Source organism: Pavona decussata, unplaced genomic scaffold (genome assembly GCF_977016875.1).
Source record: "Pavona decussata unplaced genomic scaffold, jaPavDecu1.1 SCAFFOLD_27, whole genome shotgun sequence".
Classification (NCBI taxonomy): Eukaryota; Metazoa; Cnidaria; class Anthozoa; order Scleractinia; family Agariciidae; genus Pavona; species Pavona decussata.
In genome coordinates, this window is record NW_028145450.1 from 1290001 (window position 1) to 1304318 (window position 14318).

Genomic DNA, 14318 nt, shown 5'->3' on the forward strand with positions numbered 1-14318 from the left:
TTTTTTTTATCAAAGAGAATTTCCAAACCTGGTCGCAGTGAGACCGTTTTCAATAGCCAACGTTTGTCGAGAAATAGGTTCGGGGAAATTATTTATTGTCATCTCTCGATAAACTAGCCGTTAATAGTACGTTAATTACTTCTGGCTTAAAGCACTTTTCCTTTTCATAATTGTCACGATCAGAAAGGTCATAAGAAATAAGTTTATGTGTTTTAAAACACAACATAAAATTGGTCGCCGAACTACTTTCCTTGATAAAATAAAAATCGGTTTATGTTAATTTTGAGAATGCAAAATCTTTAGCTTTCCTCTCTTCTTTGTCAGGTTGTCAATCATGACACTCGTAATGACTTGGAAACAGCTGTGTTTCAACAGTTGTGTCCGTTAAAAAAACAAAAACAAAAAACAGTTGTGTCTGTAATAAAGAATCTTCTTCTCTGGAACAAGTACGTTTAGCCGTCAGGGAGTACTGAATGAGAGAAATTTAACAAAACGTCCGTTAAAATGTCGGTTTAGCGTTCCCAAATCGTCCTAGTTGGAACTTTTCAGTAAAGCGCCGTTTGTTCAAACTAAAGCTCTGAAGCTTTGTCTGAGAAGAGTGTGAATTTTACTTGCAAATAACCATCAACCTTATACAGGCCCTTAGAGACCTTCAAAAACCGTCTCTCTTGATTGAACCCATTTGCTCAAAAGGGAAATCCTGTCCTTATAGAACTCCTCAGCTCTCAAAAGCAGGAAAAAACCAGATGGGAATTCTGCTATACCATAAGATAAATCCGGTTCAAGTTCCCTACTCCCATCAGACTTCCTTCAACCCGGGCACGGTACACAGAACAAATCCCCGAGATGTGCCCTGGGGGATGTTGAGGGCTGTTTATCGGCGCCACTGGGCTATTTACGGATTGGAATCTTAACTTCGGCTCAAAAAGCACACAACCGTAAAATGGGTCCTCTCGTTGAACATCTTATTATTTGGAATAAATGGGATGGAATTTTTTTAAGCCTGGTGAATAAATGAAAATGATGTATTATTCAGTAAGTGACAAAGGCATACTCGAAGAAAAAAAACAACATCTGAGTGCTCCTATCAGGAGCTAATGAAAAATATTCCATCACATTTATTCCATTGCGCATATGCCACACATGACATTCCAATCCTAGCAGTACTGATGCAGGATGTTTTTCCCATGAACCTATTTTAATGGCCTTAGCTTCCATGAGTCTCCTGTAGCTCAGTGGTAAAACTAGTACGAACTAGTACTCGAAAAATCTTAGGTACGACTCCTGATAGGAACACTCAGATTTTTTTGCGAGTATGCCTGTGTTACTTACTGAATAATATATAATTCTCATCTTATTATTTACCAACTTTTTCTACAACTTTGTTTTTCAGGGACACTGCTGGGTGCCTATCGCATGGGGGATATTCTTCCTCATGATCACGACGCGGATATCTCGTTTCTGTCAGACTCAGACACTTCAGCGGCCTTCCGCGAATTAGCCAGGTTTGGTATCAAGGCAGCAGGCATAAAGGCGCGATATAAGAACGTGACTGTCGACTTCGTGCCTTGGAGAGCTGAAAATATAACAAATAGCGGAAGAACGGAGGTAGTGCTACATAAAGCTTATCCATCCTACGTATTAGAAAAGGACAATATTGTGACTAGATATCACCACACACTTCAGTCCTTTCCTCAGGCATGGGTGGTGCCCTGTGGCCGGATCAACTTCCATGGTGTCGATGTCTCGATTCCTAACGCAGCGAAACAATTACTGGCTCACAGATATCCATGGACTTTTGGAACACTCGGATTGCAGTTTCCTTATAAATGGAAGTGTTGGATCCCCTGTTCAGTTAGAAAAAGCAGTGGGTGCAAGGGGTATAATTGATGTTATCAGGATTTCCTTTCCCTTTGAAGATATCGTGCTTAACTCCTCGAAAAAGTTTTTTGACGTCATGCTTTTGGTTCTTCCAATTCTTATCCTAGTAGAGATCGAAATATGTGATTTTCCATGCCGATTTTCAGACCTGGCCTCTCAAATATCTATACCCTTTTTCAAACAGAACGTTTTTGCTCCTGAAGGGGCAAAGTTCACTTCATAATAACAATTTAACAAATTGACGTCAAATTGAAGTCTTTCCTCTCATCGGTCCAGATGTAGCCTTCCACGCAGACACTCTCTGGGCTCGACACGCAAAAAGCGTCGGCGCAGGGTTTGTGGATCCAAAACAAATAGACTGTTCACAGTCCCCCTATTTTTCCGTTGAATTCTCAAGACTAGTACGCTTCGATGGAGCTGCCGCCATGTTGGTTTGTAAAAGCTAGCGCGATCTGGGGAGAGTGTCTAAACTACCGAACCCGTTCCCCTCGGTAGTTTAGACACTTTCCTCAGATCGCGCTCGCTTTTACAGACCAAGATGGCGGCAGTTCCATCGAAGCGTACCAGTCTCGAGAATTCCACGGAAAAACAGGGAGACTGTGAATAGTCTACAAAACAAACTACTTTTATAGCTCAGCTGTAGCACCCGAAGTAGTAATTGGAAGGACATAGGCTCGACTGTTGTTGGAATAAATCAGATTTTCCTTTACCAATCATTTCAGTTTCAGCAGTAGTTCCCGCCGAGCGCTCCAGAGCTGTATTCAACGACGTTCGCAGGGTCTCTCCTCTCCACGTCTCAGTAAGCTAGAGAGAGAGAGAGTGAGAGAGAGAGAGAGAGAGAGAGAGAGAGAGAGAGAGAGAGAGAGAGAGAGAGAGAGAGAGAGAGAGAGAGAGAGAGAGAGAGAGAGAGAGAGAGAGAGAGAGAGACAGAGAGAGAGAGAGACAGAGAGAGAGAAGAGAGACAGAGAGACAGAGAGACAGAGAGACAGAGAGAGAGAGAGAGACAGAGACAGAGACAGAGAGACAGAGAGACAGAGAGACAGAGAGACAGAGACAGAGACAGAGAGACAGAGAGACAGAGAGACAGAGAGACAGAGAGACAGAGAGACAGAGAGAGAGAGAGAGAGAGAGAGAGAGAAGAGAGAGAGAGAGAGAGAGACAGAGAGACAGAGAGACAGAGACAGAGAGACAGAGAGACAGAGAGACAGAGAGACAGAGAGACAGAGAGACAGAGAGACAGAGAGACAGAGAACAGAGAGACAGAGAGAGAGAAGAGAGAGAGAGAGAGAGAGAGAGAGAGAGAGAGAGAGAGAGAGAGAGAGAGAGAGAGAGAGAGAGAGAGAGAAAGATGCGAAAAAGATGAAACCTACAGTATAAGTCACATTAAATGGGACAGATTTCGCCACCCTGCCTTCTCAATCTTGGTTTACAACATTGGCTAGAAAAATTCGGGAAAACAACATTGAGAGGTGGGAGGGGAGCAGGAGAAGGACATTTTCGGCTTGGTTGTGAAGTGTCCCAACTAAACTTGACTAGGATTGTGTCAGTCACATTACATGGGACAGATCTCGCCATCCTGCCCTCTCAATCTTGGTTCACAAGATTGGCTGGAAAAATCCGAAAAACAACAATGAGAGCGGGGAGGGGAGCAGAAGAGGGACGTTTTCGGCTTGCTTGTGTAGCGTCACAACTACACATAATTAGGATTGTAGGTCTAATGTTCTCGTATTACATGTACATTGTTGTACTGAGGATTCGGAATTAAACATAGTTGTACAATTACACTCTCCGTTGCCTGTTCCCTGTTAGCGAACAGCGCGTGTTACGTGGTGGCAAGCGGCCAGTCTAATCTAAAGAAGAAACCCACTGCTGTCGCCTGGAGTGGAAACGTCGGCAAGAAATGTCTGACACTGGTGAAAACACCTCCTCGTCGTCTTCGAGTCCGAGCGAGACTCAAGCGCCACCCCCACCTTCGGGAATAACAAACACACCGAATGTCGTGGTTAAACCACCGACAAAGCTCAGCTAGTAGTATTTAGCCCCAACAGTCCAAGCGCTTTTATTTAGAAGAATTCAGTGACCTCCTGACCAGAATTATCAAAGATCCCACGACAGAAGCGAAATTTTAGGCTTCATTTTATTTTTTCACTTAAAAGTCCCCTTTGTAAAGTTTTTTTTCTTTTTTTTTATAATCACATTTTAATAATTCTGCCGCGTCTTTGTGCTTCAAAAATTATCAAACTTCAAAATAGGGCTACACGCTCGCTCCAATCCGGAAAATAAACGCGAAATAATGCATCTTGATCAGAGAGCTTGTACACGAAAATGAAAAGCATTACAGTTTTTATATTTAATGCGCTTGTTGACTCGTTGAAGAGAGAGACCTTCGAGTGTTTGAAGTCCAGTTGGAATTATAGAGTCAATATTAAGCCGAGTAAATATTCTCCTAAACAAAAATATACGTCACGCCGGTTGTAAGGTCACGTGATTTTTGAGAATTCAAACTGGTCATAGAATTGAATGAAGCCTCCAAACAATCAATTAAAGATATAGAAAAGCACCAATAAAAAAACAAGGAAGCTAAAAAGAAGCGTGGACAGACAAACGTAGACAAGATTAAACGAGATTGCATTTAGGTAAATTGAAGAAAGGGTAGCCTGATTTTTTTGTTTTTTTCTTTCAAGTTTATCTCACATTGCATGAAAGTGTGACTGTACAGGCCCGCAAATTACCCCCAAAGTGGACCCCAAAGTATCCTCGGACGGGAAATGATACCCACATTCGACAGCAAATTATCTTCAATCGCCTCACCATAAATATAGAATGCAATGGGCTCAAATTTGAACATTATAGACCTTTTTTTCTTAATAACAAAATTTCACAGCTTTAAAAACAACCTCGTTCCAAGGGTCCTTCCTCTTTACGTCTCTTTCTTGCTCCTTGGGACGTGAAGAGGAGAGACCATGGGAGTGAGGTTGCCTCCGGTCCACATCTTACGAAAGCGAACATATTAAACCGTACAAAAAACACTCACCAAAAGTTTGATATAGCGAGCGTACTATGTGTGTGGAAAAAATATTATTTCAGAGAAATTGGCAAAATTGACGCCTTTTTGTTGTAAACATGGGGGTTTCGAAATTTGACAAAATTAAGTTTCATCCCTTGCCTCTATTTTACCGTACGCTCACCGTAAGTTACGGTCATTCGACCACAGTCCTTAGTGCATGGGGCTTGTGTCTTGGGGATAATCTTTCAACAGGCGCGTAATAAGATCCCATGACGCTTTGTTCGATCACTTTCTCGTGTTTAATCAATAAAATCGATTAGCCCAGTGAATTTAACCTGAATCATTACATCAAATCTGACTCCTCTGCGCCCTGTATTTCAATATGAGTTTATCAGTTTCTGAGATTCTCGAAATGACAGATTATAATATGGGTTTGATAGGTTCTGAAAACAGCAAATTATCGCAATTTTTGGAAAAATCTTTTGGTTGGATTGATGTTTTAAGAAACCATGCTATTTTGCATGATGCTTTTTGGCCGATTTTATTTGAAACATAGAATTAATAGACTCTGAGGTTATGTGCATGCATTACCTGAGTATCTTACGACTGATAGAATGAGAAAAAAAATCTATGTGGCCAACTGATTGGCATTCTGCATTGTGTTGTCAATAATATAAATATATGATATGAGAAAATTAATTGCTTTTAACCATATCAGTCAGATGAATTATCAGAAGATCAAATTAAAGAATTGAAAGCTTATTACCATGTTTATCACAAGAAACAGTGGTGCTATACAAAAGCCGTACAAAAGATTGAAAAATTGGAAATTAGCTGGTGATTTGACTAGTGTCGTTTTTGCCACAGAAGGCATCACTTCTGCAATAGACTGGAGTTAGTTTGATAGCTATATCAGCTACCTCGGTATTGATACAAGTCTATACGAAACACAAAAATGCTGAAAAAAAAAAACAATGCCAAAACGCTTTTCAAACATATGGGCATCTTTTAGATCAAATCAAAGATTGTTTAATCTGATTACTAGTAGTACGTTACGGTGAATTTAATTCACAAGAAGTTTAAATCAAAATGCAATTAACTGACGACTTTATACTGGTCAATTCACCTATAGTCGATAAATTTGTTTAAAAATAAGAGAAATTATTTACTTTTTAATAATCTTTTGAATCACATCACCGATAGATGCATACAAATCCTCCCAGTAGGATTCATAGAAGGAGTTACATCTTCATTGATTTCGTAATTCGTATATTTTCATAAGGTAACCCAAGCATAATAAACAACTTTCTCGTAATGTATTGTTTACTAATCATTCGTTTCCTTTCCCTGTTTATATTAGGTAACTCCTTATCAATTTCCTTGAAAATAGCTAAAATGTTATTCTTATTATGTATATCCGCAAAATTTAATTTACATAGCTTGAATAATAAATCCTCAATATGATATTTCCTACTGTAAATTGACTTCCTCTTTTTCTTCTACATGTTCTGATGAAAATCGATGTAGCCAATATCATACACATAACAACCAACAATGCCACAACTTCTGCAAACTTTCATTCCTTTGTCGGTCACAATATCACTGTTATTGCAGCATGCTAACCGTTTTTGTTTTTCTGGTTTGTTAACCTCACTCCTAGGCGAGAGCATTAAAAGTGAACAATTACGGTCTGTTTTTATAACGGACAAGGGTAACACTGAGAAATGCAAGGGAAATCTTAGTGATTTACTTTCAACAACAGGCTATTTTCAATGTATGGTCATCGCCTTACCTTACTTAATATGAAGACAACGCTCTATTTATGCACTGTTCAGAATACACAGCTGAGACCAGTCGCGAAAAAATAAACAGCTATAACGATATAATATCATATGCATGTACATTCATCGTTCTAAGAGTACGAAACTACAACCATGCTTTCTATATAAATAAACGAAACACACAAAGAACAAAAACAACTTAGAGTGTGCGCTAGCAGAAACATATAAGGGTATACATGTATCTTCCTCGTTCTAAAAACCAGTATGAAGCCACAACCATGCTTTCTATATGAGCTGCCAAACGAAACGCACTCCGAACAAAAACAACGTAGTGTGCGCTCTTGCAGGAAAACAATAAGAGTATACATGTATATTCCTCGCTCTAAAAGTATGAAACTACAACCACGCTTTCTATACTGATGGCTTCTACGCAGCAAACGAAATGTAAGGCAGAAGCAGAGACAAGTTTTCTAATTGTTTTAATTTTGTTTAGAAAAAAAAAAACGGCGTCCAAATACTTGCACTCGTTTTTTAAAAATGATCGTGTATTTTGGCACGTTCCACATGTGCGATGTTCGGGATTATTCATCTGTCAGCAAAATCCGTTGTAATTGTATTTCATGATCGCAGTGATGTATCGGAGAAAACTAATTCGAGGTAACTCGGGGGCGGGGGCTGTACATGTACCTAGTCTACCAAAGGAAAATGGGAAATATTGGAGTGATGCTGCTCAAACTTGGCACCAGTAATGTACCTGAGGGAAGACACAAAATAATTAAGGTGGCTGGTACCAGTTTCCTCGCGCGGAGAGTAGGTCTGACGATCGTGCGTCACGCTCGAAAGACACGCGCTTAAAGTTGAGGGACTACAAATCAAAACCAACGCGGCTTTTTTCCTGCTAGGTTACTTTTGTCCTGTTTTAAACGAATTTGCGTGTATCCAAGACTGTATCTACTAGTGCAACCTTAGTTAATTCCTCATGTTCAAGAAAAATTATTTCTGGTGTTCAATATTAAGTTTGAAAGGAAAAACTGCGATCGATCGTGACGGAGCTTCAAGGACTTGCAAAATGTTTATAAAATGGAGAACCGACATACTACCACAAATTATCTCGCTTGGTCGTCTTGGCCACATTCTATAGTTTGTATTTTTTGTGCTCAACGGCTACTCCTACGATGACCTTCACAAACTTTACACAACATTTGTAACTGACACTGCTCGCCATCCTGCCTAATCCACGGACAACTTCATCAGCGAGGACACCGCGAGTCATGCGGACGAAGAGAATGTTGGCCGCCATCGTTGTACACTTCGACGAAAACAACCGCGAAAAATAAGGACAAATGCCCCAGAAAAATGTCAAATAAAAAAGCCAAGCATTGTACAATTTAGAAGTCTCGCAATCTCAACATTCTGAAACGCCGACTGACACGTGTTCTGCAAGCAGTTTGGTCCATTTCAAACTTTCGCTTGATGCTATTTGGCAAAAAAATGGCTAATCTAGCCAGACGTTGTGAGGAAATCCTTCAAGGTGAGTCCAGGAGGCTGTAACGGCCACTAAGTAGTCTTTTAAGCAGTAAACAACTGAAAACGGCAGATCAACTGACTCCGAAACTCTCCAAAGAGTAGCTGCCCGCACGAGCACACGCAACAGTCAGCGGTAGTCAGAACTGATCATGAGCAACTGTTGATCTTATAGAATCCAGATTTTGAAAGCGCGAAGACGCACGTGAGAATTATGAAACTCACGAAGGCTTTTACATAAAAACAAGTCCGATGACCCCCTCCCTCTGTTGGAAGGAAATTTTCACTGCGTAAAAATTGTCTTTTTTACCAAGTGTTCGATTAAGTTCGATTAATGAAACGTTCGAGTTTTGGTTCGAGTAGTTTGGTCGGGCTTTACAAGTAACAGAACTTTAATAGGCTGACACTGTATTGGTAAAATTACCACCCTTATCAGATGTGGACCTGCAGTCGATGTCCCTAGAGAGTAGAATGAATGTAGTTTCTATGGAAGGCGGAATGGTGCAAAATTCAGGGAATCAAAATCGCTTCCAACATCAACAACCAACCTGCAGTTCAACATTTTCTTTCTAGATCAACAATAAAATCCGTCCAACTTCAACGGCAAATACAATAAGCAACAACGAAAGTAAGTCAACACCAACAACAATTCCTCTCGTCTTCAACAACGAATCACCTCAAAACCAACATCGAACAGAGTCTCAACTTCAACAACCCAAAATTCGTTCAACAATTTGGGAACGAGCGACTGGCTATGGTCGGGGGAGGTTGGGTCCCAAAAAATCCATCGTACGGGAAATAGAAGATGGCGGCCGGCGGAGCTGCTAGCCATAGTATCGGATGGGACTTGTTTATTTATAGATTTGGAACAGCTAGTCTTAGATTATGAGCAATTGAAAGCGTCAAACTTTACTACAAACTATTCATTAGACGAAACTCTTCGTGAAAGGTTTGAAAATGCTGTCCAAGCTTTACGAAACGTGCTTCCTCATGTCCATCATTCACATTCAGTTGCTGCTATATTGTCAGAAATACACACGATCTCCAGCTAATGTACTAGGACTATATTCGTCATGGTGATTTTCCTTGTCGCTCGAGATGCTCTCAAGTAGTCATTTAATTTACCAGAAAGTGTTAAAACCGGGCATCCAGGAAGACCCAAGTTTGATATACATGAGGAAACTCTACTTTTTTTTTTTTGAGCTGAGGTCACTGGGCTTTAACTGGAATGAAATAGCTCGAATGTTATTGCTATCACGCTGGACAATTCAGCGCAGAGTGGCTGAGTTTGGACTAGAGCATTTGTCGAAATTTGACGAAATTAGTGATGATGAGGTGGACCAAAAAGTTAAGAACTTTATGCAACAACATGGTTGCTTTGTTGGACCATCCATGATTCGTGGATATTTTCGCTCTCGGGGAATTAGAATCCAGCGAGATCGCATTCGTAAGAGTCTAGCAAGAATTGATCCCAGAAATGCAAGAATTCGATTGGCCATTACCATCTCTCGACGTGCATACTGTGTGCCTGGCCCAAACAGCTTGTGGCACCTAGATGGCCATCATTCTCTGGTATCTTGGGGGTTTGTTATACATGAAGCTATTGATGGCTATTCACATTTAATCACTTATCTTCACTGCTCAAGCAATAATCGCAGTGTGACAGTAAAAGAATTGTTCTTAGATGCCATCCAGTCATTTGGAATGCCTTCAAGGGTCCGGACAGATCAAGGTGGGGGAAAATGTTGGCGTCTGGCAAGAAATGGAACAAAAAAGAGGCCCAAACAGGGGAAGCTACTTGGCAGGCACATCAACCCACGCCCTGGCGTGATGTCTTGCGTTGTGTGGCCCACATTTTTTACTACACATTCCAGGTAATGGGAGAGAATGGTTTATTGAATATGGATAACCCAATTCATAAATCTGCTCTGCATTATGTGTTTCTAGCCCGAATAAACAGAGCTATTACAAGTTTTAAAACAGCATGGAATAACCATCCTCTTAGAACTGAGCACAACTGGAGCCCACAGAGAATCTGGTCCAATGGTATGGTTGATATCAGAAACCGTACTTTGACTGCAGAGCCAGATGTTGATGATTTAGAGTGGTATGGATTTGTTCCAGCTCCACCTATACCAATGGATGAAGAATTACCCACAGTGGAAGTTGATGATGCCACTCTACTTTCAGATCGTATCTTAGACCAGCTAGATCCATGCTTCAACGCGGGACTTATGGTATTTAGACCAGATCCCGCATATTACAGGCAAATCATGAAACTCTGGTGGGAAACAACAGAGAAAGACACTTGCCCAACTGATCAAGAACTGCTCAACGATTTCTACACAGATATTGCTAACTGGAAGGCACTGCCCTATGCGTACAACATTAGGCGATTTAGGCCCATGAGGTCATTCCATTTTGCTTGCTGTCGACCACCCGGGCCATGGTCTGCAGATTGTCGCCCGAGCAGAAAAGAAGCCGCTGATTTTGACGGACCAATCCTGCTTTTTGAAGATATGGTGATTCTTTTCTGGAAAAATTTCTATGTTCTGTTAAAGAAATACAGGTTAGAAGCTTGGTGGAGATCTACAAAGTTCTTCAGCCCAACGCAAGAGTTTGGAAATCTACGCTATGCGGATTGCTTAAATTCGAAGCAACTCGAGAAATCCGGTCAAACGACCAAAAATTGAAGGAAATGAAACTTTATGGGACTAAACTGAACTTAATGGACTTCATCGAGTAACTTATGTCTTTTAAATTCCATTGTGTATTAATGACTAATTGAACAGAGTTAAAGTTTACAACATCAACAGTAACAACCTTTGCTTGTATGACCATAAATTATATCAGCATTGCAGACTGCACTGCGTGATTCTAGGAAATATCCTTACTCCCCCATGGAAAGTATTTTATTTTATTTATTTATTTATTTATTTATTTATTTTTTTTTTTTTTGGTTTGAGGCCCCCATAACCCTGCGAATCTCACTTAAGCTTCATACTTTTTTTGTAAAACGTTTAGCTTTACAGCTTTACCGTTTGTGCATTACTAAGGAATGCATTAACATGCTTATATGGAAACACAACAACAGAATTCTTTGATCTAGACCCACCCCCCCCCCCCCCACCCCCAAGCCCTTTAGGATTGATAGTCTAGTCTTTACACCAGTCAATGAACTGTAGATCAAACAGAAAGAAGGACCTTTTCTAGTAAAAATGTTTTTTCTCAGACCTGGAAGACAAAAGAAAGTACAAGCTGTAGAAAAAAAAGGCAAATATTGCGAGAAAAAAAAAACATGGGCATATCTAGAATTTCAGTAGGGGAGGGAGACCCCATACAGGAATTGAGTTTACAGTTCCCTTCTTTTATGCATGATAGCGAAGGGGTTGGATAATGACAGTCTCCCATGTGCCCCCTCAACGGGGCAGAATATGCCCTTTGAAAAACTCATTGGATATTGATCATTCTCATATGTTTTAATCAAAAAATCTTTTTGCACATTGATTGTATGCAAAAGTTGGTGTGTTTATAGATCAGTAATGGAATCTTACCTTGTTTTGTTCTTCATGAAAACATGACAGTTATTATTAAAACACAAATCCCCAGCAAAACAGCTGAAAAAGGGGCTACTGAAAGAATAAGAAAGCATATCTGTAAATAACAATAAACATTAAACGAAAAGTATGTTTCTTTGTAGAATAGTCTTAGTTATTTTTTTCTGGCTTTAGTAATGCCAAAAGAGCTTGGCTTTGTTGCTGCTGTTGCTGGATTAAACTCATCTCCATTTGGCTTATTTGTTGCACTTGCTGTTGTTGTTGTTGTTGTTGTTGTTGTTGTTGCTAAAATGCATTGAAGGGAGATTGTTGCTGCTCTTGTTGCTTAATGAGGCTATGTACCATATCAATTTGATGCTTGTCTTAAGCAATTTCTGTATCCCTCTTTAGTTGTACCTCCTTTTGACGCATCTTCATGTCTTGCTCTGCTCTTTCTTTGAGATAAGTGATAGTTTCATTCCCTTGCCTTCTTCTTGTTCCGTTAGACTTCTCCTAACTTTCCTCATCTTCAACTTTTCTCGTTTTTGTTCCTCCAATCCTCTCCATTGCTTGATTTCTCATTTCCACTGCTTGCTTCCTCTCTTTTTCAATCTTGTCCTCAGTTATCCTCAGACTGACTCTTTGCATCCTTTTCTGAGGCATCAAACCCCTCCGTTATTTCATCCATTGCATTTTCGAATTCTGATGGACCATCAATTTCAACGTCGCTTGCCCTCCCATTTTCCTTTTGTAGTTTCTTATGAGCACGAGCTGAAGCCTGTCCTTCACTGACCTCCCACATGCAGTGGACTTGGAAGCATTTAGATGACCAGCAATGACTTCCCATACATTACTCCTTCGGTTTTTATCGTTTGTTTTTGCTTGTTTATGTCTTAACAAACCGTTATTGATAAATCGTGCTGGCTTGTAAATGTTTGTTCGACTGCTTGCGAACAAAATAATAGAGCGAGTGTTCCCCGACTGGGGAGAAGTTTGCCGTGTGACCAGCTGACGTGACCAGCTGCAACCAGGGTCCATTCTCGAAGGAGAACTTAGAAAGGACCCTGGAAACGAGATCAAGGAACGCTAGTCTCGCGATTTCTCTATTCCTGAGTTGTTTTTCGTGTACAGAGGAAGAAAACTATGCGGATGAAAATATTAATGGGATAGTTGAATACTCAGAATTAAACAACTGAGAAACAGAGGAACCATGAAACTACGCGTTGTTGTATTGACATCACAACCCTACTATCCCCAGTCTCACACCTTGCTTGGGGTGTATTGTACCCAACCGGAAGTGAAATTTGACACTTTTATACGCCTCAAACGAGGGGAAGAAAAATTGATAAGGAATTTATTTTTAGATTTTTATACGAGAGATTTTTTATTCATTGAGCAAATAAAAAATGTGCCGTGCTTTCCATATGTAACAGCATTAAACCTAGGGATTATTAAACAAATAGATTCCATTCTGCAGTGCTTCTGTACTCTGATAACGCACAGATGATGTCCAATCGTGGTGAGAACAAAGAAGGCGAGCGGCGTGGCTAATGTTTTTACCACATTTTGACGTCCTTTGTCATCAGAGTACGGACGGCTACGGCAAAATGGAATCTATTTGTTTTATACAACAACCAAGACATTTCGCGAGCAAGCACCACGTTGACTGAGCCGAGTCAAAATCTTCTAGACTACTGCATACACGCAATTTTGATCATCTAGATTTGAGTATAATCCGAAAAAAATTCACTGCGATTTGTGATCGATTATTTAGGAGTTCGATTACCATGAGCAGACAAACGATACCCGCTTTGTCGCTACTGCAATATTTTTCAGACAATGAACATTGTAAATTAATTTCCCGTTTTGATTGTTCTAGCGGACTGTTTGTGGTTAGAATATAGACGTACGAATGACGTCATCAAATGGTTGACCGGAGCACGTACCTACGTGATCAGAATTAAGTTTTGCAAACTGTTTTGGCGAGTAAAGCTCAAACATAGGCAAATATATTTTTGCAGGAGAGAAAAAGTTTTCGACAAAAAATCCGACAACGACCGTTGCAAGTGATCTCAACCAGGTTAAAAAAGATAGAGCTTTGTTGTGTTGTGACAAGAAGGAAATATTTGTCCCACTATTTCGCCGATGTGCCTTGATGAACGACCAGTGCAAAAGAAAAACTTGCCTCTTACTTTTGACTTTTTGATTACTCTTAGACTGCTAATAGAAAGAAAAAAACTCGTTTAATTTTTACTTCGATTTGCAGTCGCTCTTGCTATTAGTCCTATAAATACACGGGACGTCAATTCATTTGTCTACCTGACATGAGCAGCTATCCCCAGGCCATAAGCAGGCCACTTATATGATCATCATCATATTTATTATTTGCATACTTTCCAGATGATGTCATTTTTTTAGCCGTCTTTTTCGTCGTATTTTTGCTTTGCAACAGTGCTCGAAGCCTAGGAGTACGAGCGGAAAATAAGACTGCAAAGTGTGACTAGTCGTCAACGGTGGATTTTCCAACGGGCCGAACCATCTAATCTAGCAGCGCTGTGAATCCTAGTTGTTATCGCTCCTTCTAAATAA

The 14318-nt window shown here is 40.2% G+C and overlaps 3 protein-coding genes and 1 pseudogene across 3 annotated transcripts in view; 1 reads left to right on the forward strand and 3 right to left on the reverse strand.

The window, feature by feature from the left end:
- Positions 1-2857, forward strand: part of LOC146485243 (ribitol 5-phosphate transferase FKRP-like) — a 3973-nt gene extending 1116 nt beyond the window's left edge. The window contains exon 2 of the mRNA XM_085103535.1: positions 1394-2857. Within this exon, the coding sequence (XP_084959661.1) occupies positions 1394-1890 (497 nt within the window). The 3' untranslated portion in view covers positions 1891-2857. The remainder of the gene's footprint in view (positions 1-1393) is intronic.
- LOC146485242 (glycogenin-1-like) overlaps positions 1-6740 on the reverse strand; it is a 14806-nt gene extending 8066 nt beyond the window's left edge. The window contains exon 1 of the mRNA XM_085103536.1: positions 6681-6740. The gene's annotated coding sequence lies outside the window, so the exon portion shown is untranslated. The remainder of the gene's footprint in view (positions 1-6680) is intronic.
- LOC146485238 (ribitol 5-phosphate transferase FKRP-like) overlaps positions 1-8695 on the reverse strand; it is a 59669-nt gene extending 50974 nt beyond the window's left edge. The window contains exon 1 of the mRNA XM_085103538.1: positions 8618-8695. The gene's annotated coding sequence lies outside the window, so the exon portion shown is untranslated. The remainder of the gene's footprint in view (positions 1-8617) is intronic.
- A 3205-nt stretch (positions 8696-11900) lies between these two features.
- Positions 11901-12767, reverse strand: LOC146485244 (uncharacterized; annotated as a pseudogene).
- Positions 12768-14318: the final 1551 nt, after the last annotated feature.